The sequence below is a fragment of the Thunnus albacares genome, chromosome 18 (assembly GCF_914725855.1).
Source record: "Thunnus albacares chromosome 18, fThuAlb1.1, whole genome shotgun sequence".
In the NCBI taxonomy this organism is placed as follows: Eukaryota; Metazoa; Chordata; class Actinopteri; order Scombriformes; family Scombridae; genus Thunnus; species Thunnus albacares.
Window position 1 is genome coordinate 30,463,515 of NC_058123.1, and position 14,683 is coordinate 30,478,197.

At 44.8% G+C, this 14,683-nt stretch overlaps 1 protein-coding gene across 1 annotated transcript in view; it reads right to left on the reverse strand.

The window, feature by feature from the left end:
* Positions 1–6,312, reverse strand: part of LOC122969054 (thyrotropin receptor-like) — a 32,573-nt gene extending 26,261 nt beyond the window's left edge. Inside the window, exons 1-6 of the mRNA XM_044334632.1 lie at positions 6,149–6,312; positions 6,002–6,073; positions 2,790–2,864; positions 2,226–2,300; positions 1,993–2,067; positions 1,809–1,886 (exon numbers count right to left, since the gene is read on the reverse strand). Of these exons, the coding sequence (XP_044190567.1) occupies positions 1,809–1,886; positions 1,993–2,067; positions 2,226–2,300; positions 2,790–2,864; positions 6,002–6,073; positions 6,149–6,312 (539 nt within the window). The remainder of the gene's footprint in view (positions 1–1,808; positions 1,887–1,992; positions 2,068–2,225; positions 2,301–2,789; positions 2,865–6,001; positions 6,074–6,148) is intronic.
* Positions 6,313–14,683: the final 8,371 nt, after the last annotated feature.

The window sequence follows — 14,683 nt, forward strand, 5'->3', positions numbered from 1 at the left end:
CCTGACAAATCAGAATGGCAATTGATTAATGATCATTACTGGCCATGTCAATGACTGCAGGTCAGGTTTTTTGAGTCAAAACAGAAAAGTAGTTGAAAAGAATTCAGTGGTTCAAAACCAAAAGAAAAAATGACAGAAGAAATAATTTGTTGCTAAATTGAAACTGAGAAACTGACTTTGTGGAATCGAACTATTAACTGAACTTAAAGTTATTTTATTAATTTCATTTGTTTATTAAAAAGATATTAATAATACAAGGTACCAGTTTGCAGCTTCTTCTCTCATGTGGTCATTTAATGTTGCAAATAGCCATTTCTGCCTGAGAAACTTTGATCCCCTGTTATGGATGGTGAGGACCATGGCTGCAGGGATGCCATGGTGGCGTGGACCTGTGGGCGTCCTGCCTCAACACCCACTCCTGCTATTATTATTATATTTCTATTATTATTGTTATTATTGTTGTTATTTTGCTTCTCTGTGTCTCTCTCTCCCCTCTCCCCCAACCATAAAGGCAGATGCTGCCCACCTAGAGCCCGGTTCTGCTTGAGGTTTCTTGCTATTAAAGGGGAGTTTTTCCTTGCTGCTGTCACCAAGTGGTTGCTCATGGGAGAATGTTGGGTCTCTGTAAATTAAAGAGTATAGTCTAGACCTGCTCTGTGTGAAAAGTGAACTGTTATGATTTGGTGCATGAATTGAACTGATTTGTGATGGACAAGTCACTACCACTGCAACAACATTAGTTAGGTAATGTAAGCATGGCTTAACCCAGATTCACAGAGTATAGGTGTAACTGTTGCTATTTAAGTGTGTTTTCAGTTCAAGAAAGTTAATTGTAACATTTTGGTCACCTAAAAAAGTCTCATTCAGCATTTTATAGTTTATGCAATGCGACTTTTATCCGGAAGCTACTGATCATCTGATCAATCATTTATCATATCTACTCTCTCTCTCACACACATACACAGAATACCCTCATGTTTTTTTTAAGGATTAATCCAAGGAGTTCACCCACATCCTTTTTTACTTGGTGAGTTTACAGTTTATTCAATGCTACTTTGTCTGGAAAACACCAATCATCTCATCAATCATTTATTATGTCGACTTTCTGTCTGTCTGTCTCTCTCTATCTCTCTCACTCTCTTTCCCCCTCACACACACACAGGATGCAATTACTTGTTTTAGGATTCATCACAGTGGAGTATACAATTTTGCAATGACACTTTTTGAAAGTATTTATCATGTTTTCTCACTCTTAACTTTTCTTGATTCCCTCTTACTCATTACACTGCTTTAGTGTTTTTAGGGAGTGGCACACTTGGTATACATATTCAAAGGGAGCACAAAGATGGGTGGTGTGTGATTGATTGTGGTAGGCCAGTCTTGGCCAAAATGCCAGGGCCAATTTTTTTGTCCCAGTCCAACCCTGGCAATAAGTCAAGTGCCTATTTGTGTGATGTATTTCCAGTAACATCCCAAGCCCAAGTGGCTGTTGAGAGTGTGGACATTTATCAGAACTCACTGGGACACACTTGATTAATGGGGACATCCTGTCACTTGTGCAAATACAAATCCTGTACATGGTATAATTGAGCTCACATGATTTGTTGGAACTGTGTAGAATCAGCCATGCAGTACTACAATGTGTTAGATGACAGTAAAAAAAAAAAAAGCCTTTAGGAGCTGAGAGGAGAAATGAAATGAGCAAAAACCTTAAACCACGGAGCCACTGTTAACCTCAATCAGTATTAACAGCAAACATGTAAGATACTCACAACCCAGGAAAACACTAACAAAAAAATCCTACTTACATGGTCAAAGAGTTGTCAGATATTCCCATGAAAGAATTAGCAGGTATGACTTGAATGAAGACATTCTCCACTATCTCCCTGTTAAAAATGTATGAAGAAGAAACATTTTTTACAAGCTAAAAGTTCATGAATTTTAGCTGACAAAAGACACTGAAGTTAATAAGTATATTTAAGTGCTACATACAAAATAAAATCCTCTTGTGTGGACTGAATATACTGTAGTCCAGGAAAGGAAGTGAGACCTGTGTTGGTGATCCCACTGTATTGAAACAAATCTCAGTCAGCAATGCTTAACAAGAAACAGCATTGCATCAGAAATGTCAGCTACTACTTTATCATCTTTATATTGTTTTCTTGTGAAAATATGATATGCAATGATATGCTAAGACTATAATAAGAAAATAAAATTTTACTTACAGGTACTTTAATTTAGGCAGATCCTTAAATGCCTCTGGGTCAATGTATGACAGTGTTTTGATAGCAGTTAGTTGTCTATCGGACACATAAATACATACACACACAAATCTTATTTTCACTTCAAGTCTGGCATAATAAAAATAAATACTTGTGGTAAATCATAATTTTGGCTTACTCATAATTTTAATTCTGACTTACCATTTGTTTTGGGGGGGGGTTGTTGTTGATGTTGTTTTTATCATGCACAACTTTTCATTTTTTATTCCTTGCAGAAAAATGTTCACAATAGTTGAACTCACTGCCACTACACATAATGCTCTGACCAGTTATCTATTGTAAAACGTCTATTTTCTTATGCATGTTTTAAGCAGTACAAGGCAGATAAAAGGGCTTCTCCCTTGAATTATAAATATAATATGGCATTGTGGGCAGTTTAGTACTGCAAGGTCTACTGCAGGAGAGAGGCAGCATGATATGAGACTTCTACAAAAACTGCTCTGTATGAGTATGTGTATTCATGCATGTGAGGGTTCATTTTCATCACAGTGTTCAAAGCGTACATACATGTGGGTGATCCAGGACAGGTTGTGAAAAGAATGCCTTTCAAGATATCTTAAAGTGTCATCATCAGAGATGTATCTAAAAAAAATACACACACAAACACAATACAATAAAATATACAATCTAGACTTAAGTACTGTTTTTGGATATGCAGTGTTTTGCACTTATTGGGCCTAATGATGGCATCCTTCCCTGGCTATTGCTGCTTATACTTATTGTTATTGTTATGATTGTTGTTCTTTTGTCCCCCCTCCCCCTTTCCCTCTCTCTTTCTCTCTCTCAACCCAACCGGTCAAAGCAGATGGCCGCCCACCAAGAGCCGGGTTCTGCTTGAGGTTTCTACCCATTAAAGGGGAGTTTTTCCTTACCGCTGTCGCCAAGTGCTTGCTCATGGGGGAATTGTTGGGTCTCTGTAAATTAAAGAGTACAGTCTTGACCTGCTCTATGTGAAAAGTGCCGTGAGATGACTTTTGTTGTGATATGGCGCTATATAAATAAAAATTGATTGATTGATTGATAATGCAAGAACCACTTGTACAAACTGATTTGTTCATCAGTGGCACGTATACAGCAAGTAATTTAAGCTTAAAGGAAATGGATGATAAAACAAGAACATTCATAAATGAATGCCAGATACTGATAATAGCTGCAATTCATTTCAGAAATGTAAGAGAGTGTCTGGGATGTTAGGAAGTCAAAGACACAGGCAATCAGAAAGCTGGGTAATGTAACAATACATACAGAAATATGAATAGCCTATCAAAACCTGCATATGGACTCTCAGTCAGTGCATGCTCTGCTGTGATGATCCATGTAGGCATGTTTTGGCAAGTCTCAGATCAACTGTCAATAAGAGCTCAGCGCTGCAACCAGAGGCTGGCAGCTACAGACCACTTACCAATAGCCTATAGCCTATTTGTATTGGGTTTTTTGTTTGTTTTATAACTGAGTGTCTCAAATTAGTTGCAAAAGATTTCTTCCTCTTCTTGGTGGCCCTGTAACTGGTGGTGCCTTAGGCGATCACCTAGCTCACCTTTGCCTAAAACAGTCCTGTCACCAAGATAACTAAGAGTACACTTATTGATGCATCCATCTCTTATCCTCAGATGACAGGGCTTATATCAGATTTTTAAAATTTTTTCCCTTTTGTGTCCTGACTGTGTTGCTATAACTTGATTGAGAGGAAAGTGGGAGGAGGAGCTGGGAATGGAGTTAACAGATGCTGTTAACTCCATTCCTGTTACCTGCGGAAGGATGTTCTTGACAGGGTAAACTCTACCTCCTCCTTTGTTGTTGGTTGTTCAATAGTGACTTAAAACCCCTTGAAAACCTTTATTTGCTGACATCCAGTGGTTTCACCAGGCTCACTGATAGCAGAAATTTACTGAACCAAAATAGTTCTTATGTAGGCTCCATGGAAAGAAACTGACAGTGTCTGTCAGTGGCAAACTGTGGCCCTGCACCCTGGGTCTTCAAGACCACATGTGACAATAGAAAAACAAACATAGCAATAAAAAATAATATCCAGAGCCCTGTCACATGGCAGTTCAGCATATTAAAGGTTTCTTTGCCCTAACTGGCTTCACAACACACAAAGGTGATTCCGGAAAACCAGTCACATGAAGCTGGCTATTATGATATCACTAAATTAATTATGACATGAAAATGACTAGACCTATATTATTTTGTGAGAATAAATGAAACAAGCAAATCACATTGATTTATTTGATATATTTGTTTAGCTGGAATGAAAGTAAAATATCTAGAATTAAAGCTGCAAGCAGTGATGAACGGGCCCTCGCACCTCGTGCGTGGAGCAGCAGCTGTGGTATCGCTATTATAGGTTTGTTGACACAGCTCTGAATTTTCAGGACAACCGGACACTATTAAAATGGGTAAAATTTTGTTTCTGGAGTGCAGTACATGACACTGGAGATGAAATATTGGAAATTGCATATACATTTGATGAACTATGTGTCATTTAGGCTTCACTTCCTGTGTTCGTAGACAATATTACATAAGTGAAATATTAATGCACCAGTACATGTACCAGAAGGCAACTGACATGGATTTACATTTTCATGAATATTTGATATTGCATGTAGGAGATAACTATCACTTCCTGTGTCCACTGTGTGACGCTAGAGAACACCCACTAATTATACATGATGTTGCTGTATATCATGTGTAGACCACACCATGTAAATTCCATGTAAATCGGGTGAGGTCTGTCATATATGGCTGACTTCCTGTTGTCAGTAAGTGGAGCTATGACTATGATTCAATACTGACATGTAAATGTGATCAGGCCAGGACTGCTATCAAACATGAGAAATTTGGTTTCTTCAAAATGGCCGACTTCCTGTTGAACTTAGGATATAGCATTAAGAGGCTTTTTTGTGCATCTGGATATGATACATGTGACTGCCAAATTTCGTTCATCTATGTTAAAATTAAAGGTGGGGATTTTGACTGAAATGTTCTAGGGGGTGCCCCTAGAAAAAGTCATTTTGCCACATTGGAGCCCTAGACACATATAAGACAAGTAAATACTGCCCTTCTGACGCGTGTGCCAAGTTTAATGAATTTTCGAGCACCCCTAGCTAGTAACTTATGCCACACAGCTGTACTTGTGAATGGTAAAAGAGTACCAAACCAATAGGAACGGGACTTCACTAAACTGTGGCCAAGGCTCTTAAGCAGCCAGATTGACACTTGCATTACATTCTGGGGAATCATCAGAACCAGTTAACACATGTCATATTGGAATTTTCATTTTTTATGTGGCAGGTTTGTTTAGACAAACCTATTTTAAATGGTTTTTGATATGCTAGATTATTAAGATGAGTGTTTCATCTGAAGAATACTTTGGAAAACAGAAAATGTATTCCTGGAGATAGCCAGGCTTGACAAGAACTAGACAAGAACACTGCAGCATATTTGGCATATTGAGAGTACACAATATAGAGGAGGGTTTTTTTCTACAGTAATTGTAATTTTTTGGTCTACAATCTGTCAAGACATCCACTGCATTGATTAAATGTGGTTAATGTTGTTAACATTTTCTATAATTATACAATAAATGTAGTGGATTGGTTTCTTTCTTTGGGATGGGTTTCATATTGTTTATTTTCTTGGTAAGTGACATTCTCTGATGTTGCTAGTTATGATAATATTAAAAAGAAATGGTTAGTGTTGGGGAAAGAAAATCTTACATGTGAGAAATGTTGGCCAAACTGGCAAAGGCATTCTGAGGAATAGAAGAAAGTTTTGTCTCCACAAGCCACCTAAAACAGAAATGAACAGTCTAGAGGGATTTTTAGGATTTTTTGAAATCAAAGTTAAAAGACTTTGTTACTTACACCTCTTCTGTGCTGGCATGGAAAACAGGCATGATCTCAGCTCCAAAACATGACACACTGCGTATGTTCCAGTCACACTGGCAATGAGTTGGACAATATTCCAGAGGTAGAGTGACCTCAACAGTGATGAAAATGAAAAAAAGGACATTCAAATGAGAATTCATTGTAAGAGCAGTGATTCAGTGGTGGAGACTCCCAGGTTATGCTGCACAGTGAGAAAAGTTTAGACAGAGTACTGGATTTTGGCCAATAGTGGAAGTCTAGCAAGATTACATACACACTAGCACTTCTGGTCAAGACCTTCAAAATAAGAACCTAATTGATAAACATGTTTAATGTTTCCTTATGTAATACAAATTACGACAGCAAAAGCAAAAAAAAGTATATGTAAATTCTAAAGAAAGAATACATACACTAAGAAAGAAACATGTAAAAAAGAAAACAAACTAAAGAATGTAACACAAATGTGATCCTGTCTAAATCTGACTGTCTATAGTCAACTATCCCCCTCCTGCCGTATAGATACCTATACACCATAGAAATATGCAAATTACACATTAAAGGAGGGTATAGAAATTACACTGATTATAACATCAGGTGGTAAAGATGGCAGGTTATAACATATCTGCAGTTCTTTTCCCCTCCTGGGCAATGGGGAGCACACTGTCTAAATTATTCTTCAGCTTGAGTGGTATTTATTTATTAATATAATTAGGGGTCCATGCAGCGAAGCTCACTTCTGGAGACCTATTGTTTTTGTTCTTATTCTAATTCTTCTTTCTTCCTTTCTTTCTTTCTTGCTCGCTTGCAAGAAGCAAGGTCTTATTTTTCTAGGTGGGTTGCAAATTCCACCCACTATTCTGGCACATGATACTCATTGACTTCAAGGTAGCACTGTAAAAATCAAGTTTACATTTTCACAATTATCTCGAAGACGACTTGGCCTGGCATCAAAATTCATTCATTATTTTAATCTTTCAATTCATCCATATCTTTGCTCCAATGGTCTTCAGCTATAATAATGTCAAATTTTGCGACTTCTCAATTTCCTCAAAAACCTATTTTCGAGAACTCGTTCGGAAATTGTTGGGCCACAGATGCAAAAAGTTTATAAATTTCTAGAGGTTTCACATTCCAAAATTCAAAAAATCTAAATAAATCAATTCAGCTTTGTACGTCCTACAGAGCTGAATTTTTTTCAGCACATCCCCTGAATGAATTTGTCTCATTGCAACCTATGGTCAATTCAGAAGTCCGTCACTCTATATTTTTCAAAATATGCAAAATCAATTAACATCTATATCTCCACAAGTCTTCATTCAATTGCAACCAAAATTCTCTTGGACAATCTTTGGATACTAGATATCATGTTTCAAATGGTGTTCAGATCAGTCAAACGATGAGTCTGCAGTGATATAAAATGTCTTAATGTAATTTGTACTGAAAACACAACATTTACTATTTCATCCAATTTTTTGGAGTTTTGTGACATCCCTCTCTCTGCCTTCTGTTTGAGAAGTTGGTTTGGTTTCCTGGCTCAAGAGTCGGGGGCAGGGTTGGAGAGGCCATGAGGAAACTCCCTGCACCTGGGTAGTTGTGGCTTCCTTGTTAACCTCTTTCTCTTGTCTTCCTCCCAGGCCTCCACCAGCCAGATGGGTTAGGGTTTTCCCTGTCAATGAGGCATCAGAGAGCAAAGGGCGGAAGTCATAGCAGCAGAGAGAAAATGGCATAAATCCGAAAAGCCCAATGACTATCAGGGTCTCCTAGCCTCATTCTCCTCCAGTTGCTAAGATTGCTTACCATCAGAACAAGATCTGTGGCACCACAGACACTCAGAAAATGTCCTCTGCTTTTAACTCACTCTTCAATCCACCTCCTCCTCTGCCGTCCACTCCGCTCACTGCAGACATATTGGCCTCGTTTTTTACTGATAAGGTCTCTGCATCAGTAACCAGTTCTCTGAGCCTGACCGACTCAGTCTGCAGCTGCCAGCTAACAGAGCCACAATCTACTCATCTTCCCCTCTGACCAAGGAGGAAGTCTCCAAACATCTGCTGGAGTCTCATCCCACTACCTGTCCACTGGACCCAATACCATCCAACCTTCTACAGACCATTCCCCTGCACTTAACCCCGCAGTCACACACATCAACTCTTCACTTACAACGGGTGTGCTCCCCTACGCATTTAAGCAAGATCGAGTCACCCTGCCTCTCAAAAAGCCTACACTCAACCCAGCCCAGGTTGAAAACTACAGACTGGATTCACTCCTACCCTTCCTATCAAAAGTACTTCAACACACAGAACCAAGTCTCTGAATTGCCTTCTGAATTCCTTTCCTGTATGACCCAAATCAGTCTGGCTTTAAGCGGGGACACTCTGCCAAGACTGCATTCCTCCTCCTTCCAGTTATGGAATCACTACGTTCAGCTGGAGCTGCTGGTCAGTCCTCAGCTCTATTGCTGCTAGGTCTGTCAGCTGCCTTTGACATGGTTAACCACCAAATCCTCCTCTCCACACTCACTGAGCTTGGTATCTTAGGATCTGCCCTGTCAGAGAGATATTTTTGCATCTTGGAAGGAAGAAGTGTTCAAACTGCACAGCTTATCCATAGGGGTTCCTCAAGGGTCAGTGCTCGGTCCCCTTCTCTTCTCAATATACACCACCTCACCTGGCACAATAATTTGCTCCCATGGTTTCTCATACCATTGCTATGCTGACAATACCCAGCTCTTCCTGTCATTCCTGCCAGAAAACCACAAAGTCTTGGCTCAGATCTCATCATGCCTTGCTGATATATCAACATGGATGAAAGAACACCACTTTCAACTTAACCTCTCTAAGACTGAGCTCCTTAGAGCTGGTCCCTCTATACAACAAGACATTAGCATCCAGTTCGAATCAATTCAACTTATGACCACAAAGTCTGCCTGAAACTTGGGTGTCATGATCAATGACCAGCTAACCTTTAAGGCTCATGTGGCCTCAGTTGCTCGGTCATGTCTATTTGCCCTATACAACCTGTCTGTCCACATACACACACAAACTGGTATTTCATGGGGACTTTTACTAACACACACATACAAACACACATACACACTCACAGCCTGTTTTTTCTGTCTTTATGGGGACTTTTACGTATACATACACACACAAACTGGTTTTCCAATCTTTTTGCAATTCAATTTGATTAAATTTTACTTAAATAGTGCCAAATAAATAATAATAATAATAAATAATAACAAAAGTTATCTCAGGGCACTTTTCACATAGAGCAGGTCTCGACCATACTCATTAATTTACAGAGACCCAACATTAAAAATAATATTGGGCACCCCTTTCTGATACCCCGTTTTGTGTCATTGTGCTGCTATTGGGTCCATCCTATACCCGTTACAGTACAATCTGACCAATTATGGATCCAGCGCACGAACCCTCACCGCTGAGTCGCCTTGAAAGGATTGAAGGCGTCCTTCAACAGCATGAGGCCATGATGACAACAGCTGTGGCTGAAACCAAACAGGCAGCAGCAGCCCATGAGCAGGCGCTAACAATGTTAGCTGGACAGCTGCAGCAGTTAACAGCCCTGCTAACCCAAGCCCCTCAAGCCTCTGGGGCTGCTTCTCCTCCTGCTCCGCCTGCTACCGCTCCTGCACTTGCTCCAGCTCCTTTGCCACCCATGGATGCCCCTGAGCCCCGGGTGGGAATCCCGGAGCGCTACGAGGGTGACCGAGAGACCTGTGGCCCTTTCCTCACCAACTGCTCTCTCCTGTTTGCTCTGCAGCCCCGCACCTTCGCCACTGAGGGAGCGAGGGTTGCATTCGTCATCAACCATCTGACGGGCAGAGCTCGGTTATGGGGGACAGCCGAGTGGGAGAGACGGTCACCAGCCTGTGCTTCCTTTGACCTGTTTGCCACAGAGCTTCGCAAAGTGTTTGGCTTGGATACCTGTGGTCCTGAGGCAATCGGAGGTCTGATTGGACTGAAACAGGGCGAGAGAACAGTGGCAGACTATTCCATAGACTTTCGCACCAGAGCCAGCCGAAGCAAGTGGAACAACTCGGCCCTCTGCGACGCATTCCTCAACGGGTTGGCCGACTACATCAAGGATGAACTGGTTTCCCATGACCTGCCCACCACATTGGATGGTGTGGTTGAGTTGGCCACCCGCATCGACCTCCGCATCCAGGCCCGGCGACGAGAGAAGCGTCAAGGGGGAGGCCATCGCCCTCTGCCGTCCCGCTCCCATGGGGGTGCCGTCGCAGTCAACTCTGCCTCTTCTTCAGCTCTGCAGACAGGGGATCCTGAGCCTATGCAGCTGGGACGCACCTCCCTCACCCCAGAGGAGAAGGAGCATCACCGTAAGGCCAACCTCTGCCTTTACTGTGGAGCAGCAGGGCACTTCATCTCCAGATGTCCAGCAAAGAAAAGCCAGGGCTCATCAGTAATGGGGGAGATCCTGGTGAGCCCAACTTCCCTAGTGTCTCCCCGTCCCCAAAGAGCTCTGCTCCAGGCCCGGCTCCTCCTTCCAGACGGTCCCCACACCATGGCTACCTTCATTGACTCTGGGGCTGATGCCTGCATTATTGACGAGGAGCTGGCCCTTCAGTTGGGGCTCGGGCAGGTTCCTTTGCCACAACCGGTTCCCGCTAGAGCCCTAGATGGACACATCTTGGGCAACATCACACATCAAACCTCCCCTGTCCATCTGCTGCTCTCTGGCAACCACCACGAAACAATCCAGTTTCACATCCTGAGCTCACTCCGTCTGCCTCTCATCCTGGGGTATCCTTGGCTCCGTCTTCACAACCCTCACATCGACTGGGTCACGGGGGCCATTCAAGGGTGGAGCCCCTCCTGTCATCTCAGGTGCCTGCAGCAAGCCTCCTTGCCACTTCACTCCCCCAGCCCCAGCTCCTCGCCCGATCTCTCCAGGGTGCCGCCGGAGTACCACGACTTCTGCCTAGTCTTCAGTAAAGCCAAAGCCACATCTCTGCCTCCGCACCGTCCCTACGACTGCGCTATTGACCTCTTGCCTGGGACTTCACCCCCCAAGGGGCGCCTATACTCCTTGTCTGAGCCTGAGAGAAAAGCCATGGAGACTTATATCAATGACTCTCTGGCTGCGGGTCTCATCCGTCCTTCTTCCTCTCCTGCCGGGGTGGGTTTTTTCTTCGTGGAGAAGAAGGACAAGACCCTGAGACCCTGCATTGACTACCGAGGGCTAAATGACATTACTATCAAGAACAGGTACCCGCTGCCACTCATCTCCTCCGCCTTCGAGCTGCTCCAGGGGGCCACCATTTTCACCAAGCTCGACCTGCGTAACGCCTATCACCTTGTCCGCATCAGAGAGGGAGACGAGTGGAAGACGGCCTTCAACACCCCGACAGGGCACTACGAGTACCTCGTCATGCCATTCGGCCTCACCAATGCCCCCGCCGTCTTCCAGGCCCTGGTAAATGACGTTCTTCGAGACATGCTCAACCGGTTCGTCTTTGTCTACCTGGATGACATTCTCATCTTCTCCCAGTCCAGAGATGAACACATTCACCATGTCCAAGCCGTCCTCCAGCGCCTCCTTGAGAACTCCCTGTTTGTTAAAGCTGAGAAGTGTGAGTTCCATGCCTCCTCAGTGTCCTTCCTGGGGTACATAGTTGCAAAAGACAGTTTACAGTTGGACCCAGCTAAAGTCTCTGCCGTCACCTCCTGGCCTGTTCCTGAGTCCCGCAAACAGCTTCAGTGCTTCCTGGGTTTTGCCAATTTCTACCGCCGCTTCATCCGCAATTACAGCTCCGTGGCAGCTCCTCTCACCGCCCTGACCTCCTCCAAGGTGCCTTTTCAGTGGTCACCTTCCACTGACAAAGCCTTCCAAACTCAAGACACAGTTCACCTCAGCACCCATCCTTCAGATGCCCGACCCTGATCGCCAGTTCATTGTGGAGGTGGATGCCTCTGATGTGGGGATAGGGGGTGTCCTGTCCCAGCGCTCTGCCACTGACCAGAAGCTCCACCCATGTGCCTTCTTCTCTCGGCTTTGTCGCCTGCTGAGAGGAATTATGATATTGGCAACAGGGAGTTGCTGGCGGTGAAGATGGCTCTTGAAGAGTGGCGGCATTGGTTGGAGGGTACCAAAGAGCCTTTTCTGGTCTGGACTGACCACAAGAACTTGGAGTACATCCGATCAGCTAAAAGACTGAATTCCCGCCAAGCCCGTTGGTGCCTGTTCTTTGCCCGGTTCAACTTCACCCTCTCCTACCGCCCTGGGTCTCGTAATGCCAAGCCCGACGCCCTGTCCGGGCAATTCCAGAGAGTGGAGGAATCTGGAGAGAGGCCAGAGTCCATCCTCCCTGGGTCCTGTCTTATCGCCGCGGTGACCTGGGACATCGAGGAGAGGGTGAGAGCAGCGGCTGAGGGACAGCCTGGTCCCAGCTCCTGCCCGCCAAACTGCTTGTTCGTCCCTCCAGCCTTGAGGTCAGAGGTGCTGCAGTGGGCCCACTCCTCCAAGCTCTCCTGCCACCCTGGTGCTCGACGGACACAGCACGCCCTCCTCCAGCGCTTCTGGTGGCCCAGCTTGAAAGAGGACACCCAGGACTTCGTCAAAGCCTGCCCGGTCTGTAATCAACACAAGACCTCCCGCCGGGCCCCAGCAGGACTTCTGCAGTCTCTTCCTGTTCCCCACCACCCATGGTCCCACATCTCCATGGACTTTGTGACAGGCCTTCCCTCTTCTGAAGGCCATACTGTCATCCTGACCATTGTGGACTGCTTCAGTAAAATGGCCCACTTCGTGCCTCTGCCCAAGCTCCCTTCAGCCAAGAGAACTGCTCAGTTGGTCCTGCTCCACATATTCCGTCTTCATGGCCTCCCTGTTGATGTGGTGTCAGACCGTGGGCCTCAATTTGCCTCTGTTTTTTGGAGAGAGTTCTGCAGTCTCCTGGGTGCCACCGCCAGTCTGTCCTCCGGCTTCCACCCTCAGACCAATGGGCAAACGGAGCGCATGAACCAGGAGTTGGAAACGGCCCTGCGGTGCATGGCCTCCCAGAACCCCTCCTCCTGGTCCTCACAGCTGTTGTGGGTAGAATATGCCCACAACTCCCTCATCTGCTCTGCCACCGGCCTCTCTCCTTTCCAATGTGCATACGGCTATCAACCACCGTTGTTCCCCACCCAGGAGAAGGAGGTTTCCTGCCCGTCTGTCCAAGCCTTCATCCGCCGCTGCCGCAGAACCTGGCTCCAGGCCCGTTCCATCCTCCTTCGGTCTGTGGACCGCTACACTGCCGCTGCCAACCGCCGCCGCACCCCTGCACCTACTTACCAAGCGGGTCAGCGAGTGTGGCTCTCCACTCGAGACCTGCCCCTCCGCGTGGAATCCAGGAAGATGGCACCTAAACACACCTAAACACACTTCACTATACAGAAAGTCATCAATCCCGTTGCAGTACGGTTGAAGCTCCCGCGCTCTATGCGCGTCCATCCAACCTTCCATGTCTCCAAGGTGAAGCCGGTCCATGACAGTCCCTTGGTCCCTGCAGCACCGCCACCACCTCCTCCACGCATTGTTGACGGGGGTCCGGTCTACACGGTGCACCGCCTGATGCGCTCCCGCCGGCGGGGGAGAGGCCTTCAGTACTTGGTGGACTGGGAGGGGTATGGCCCAGAAGAGAGATCCTGGGTTCCTGCTCGTTTCATCATTGACTCCAACCTCATTGCTGATTTTCATCGGTGTCATCCTGACCAGCCAGCTAAGATGCCTGCCCGTCGGGGAGCCCGCACTTTGCCTCCACCAGACTGGCCTCTGGGGGACCGTTCCTTGGGGGAAGCTACAGATGATGCCTTCCTGGTTTCTGATCAGCTTGTCTTCGACCATCGCTCCTCGTCTCTGCCCCGGTAAACCCACCAGCCTTCTGTCCCTGACTCTGAGTTCTGCCTGCCTGTTCCCTGGTCTTTGTCTGCTGTGGGAGTGGAAGATCGGGGTTCAATTTCCGGTGGAGTCATACTCCTTAGAACTGTGTTTCTCCGACCGTGCTTATATTGCCTTGACATCGTGTGAAATAAAGACTACTAAGTTTATACCAGTGTCATTTGTGCTGCTATTGGGTTCATCCTATACCCATTACACGTTTAACATCGAAATGAGGAGAAGTACCATTAACTAGAGAGACACTGCTGTTGATATTTTTGTAGAGTGTGTGAACCATCTTTCTGAAATTTTCCTCAAAGCAAAAATGAATTACAGCTTCACTTATGAATGGGTGTTCCACAGTATCGAAGGCTTTGTGAAATTAAATCCGAATAATCTAATATATCTAGAATTAAACAGATATTATTGCTTATGTGTCTGTCCTTCATAAACCCAGACTGAGTAGGTGATATAATTTCATTCAGAGAGGGTTTCAGTCTTTTAGCATAAAGTAAAGCGAACAATTTATAATCTGAATTTAATAATGATATGGGACGCTAATTATCTAAATATAAATTATCTTTGTTTGGCTTAGGGATTAGAGCAATGAGGCCTTGTTTCATTGATTCAGTT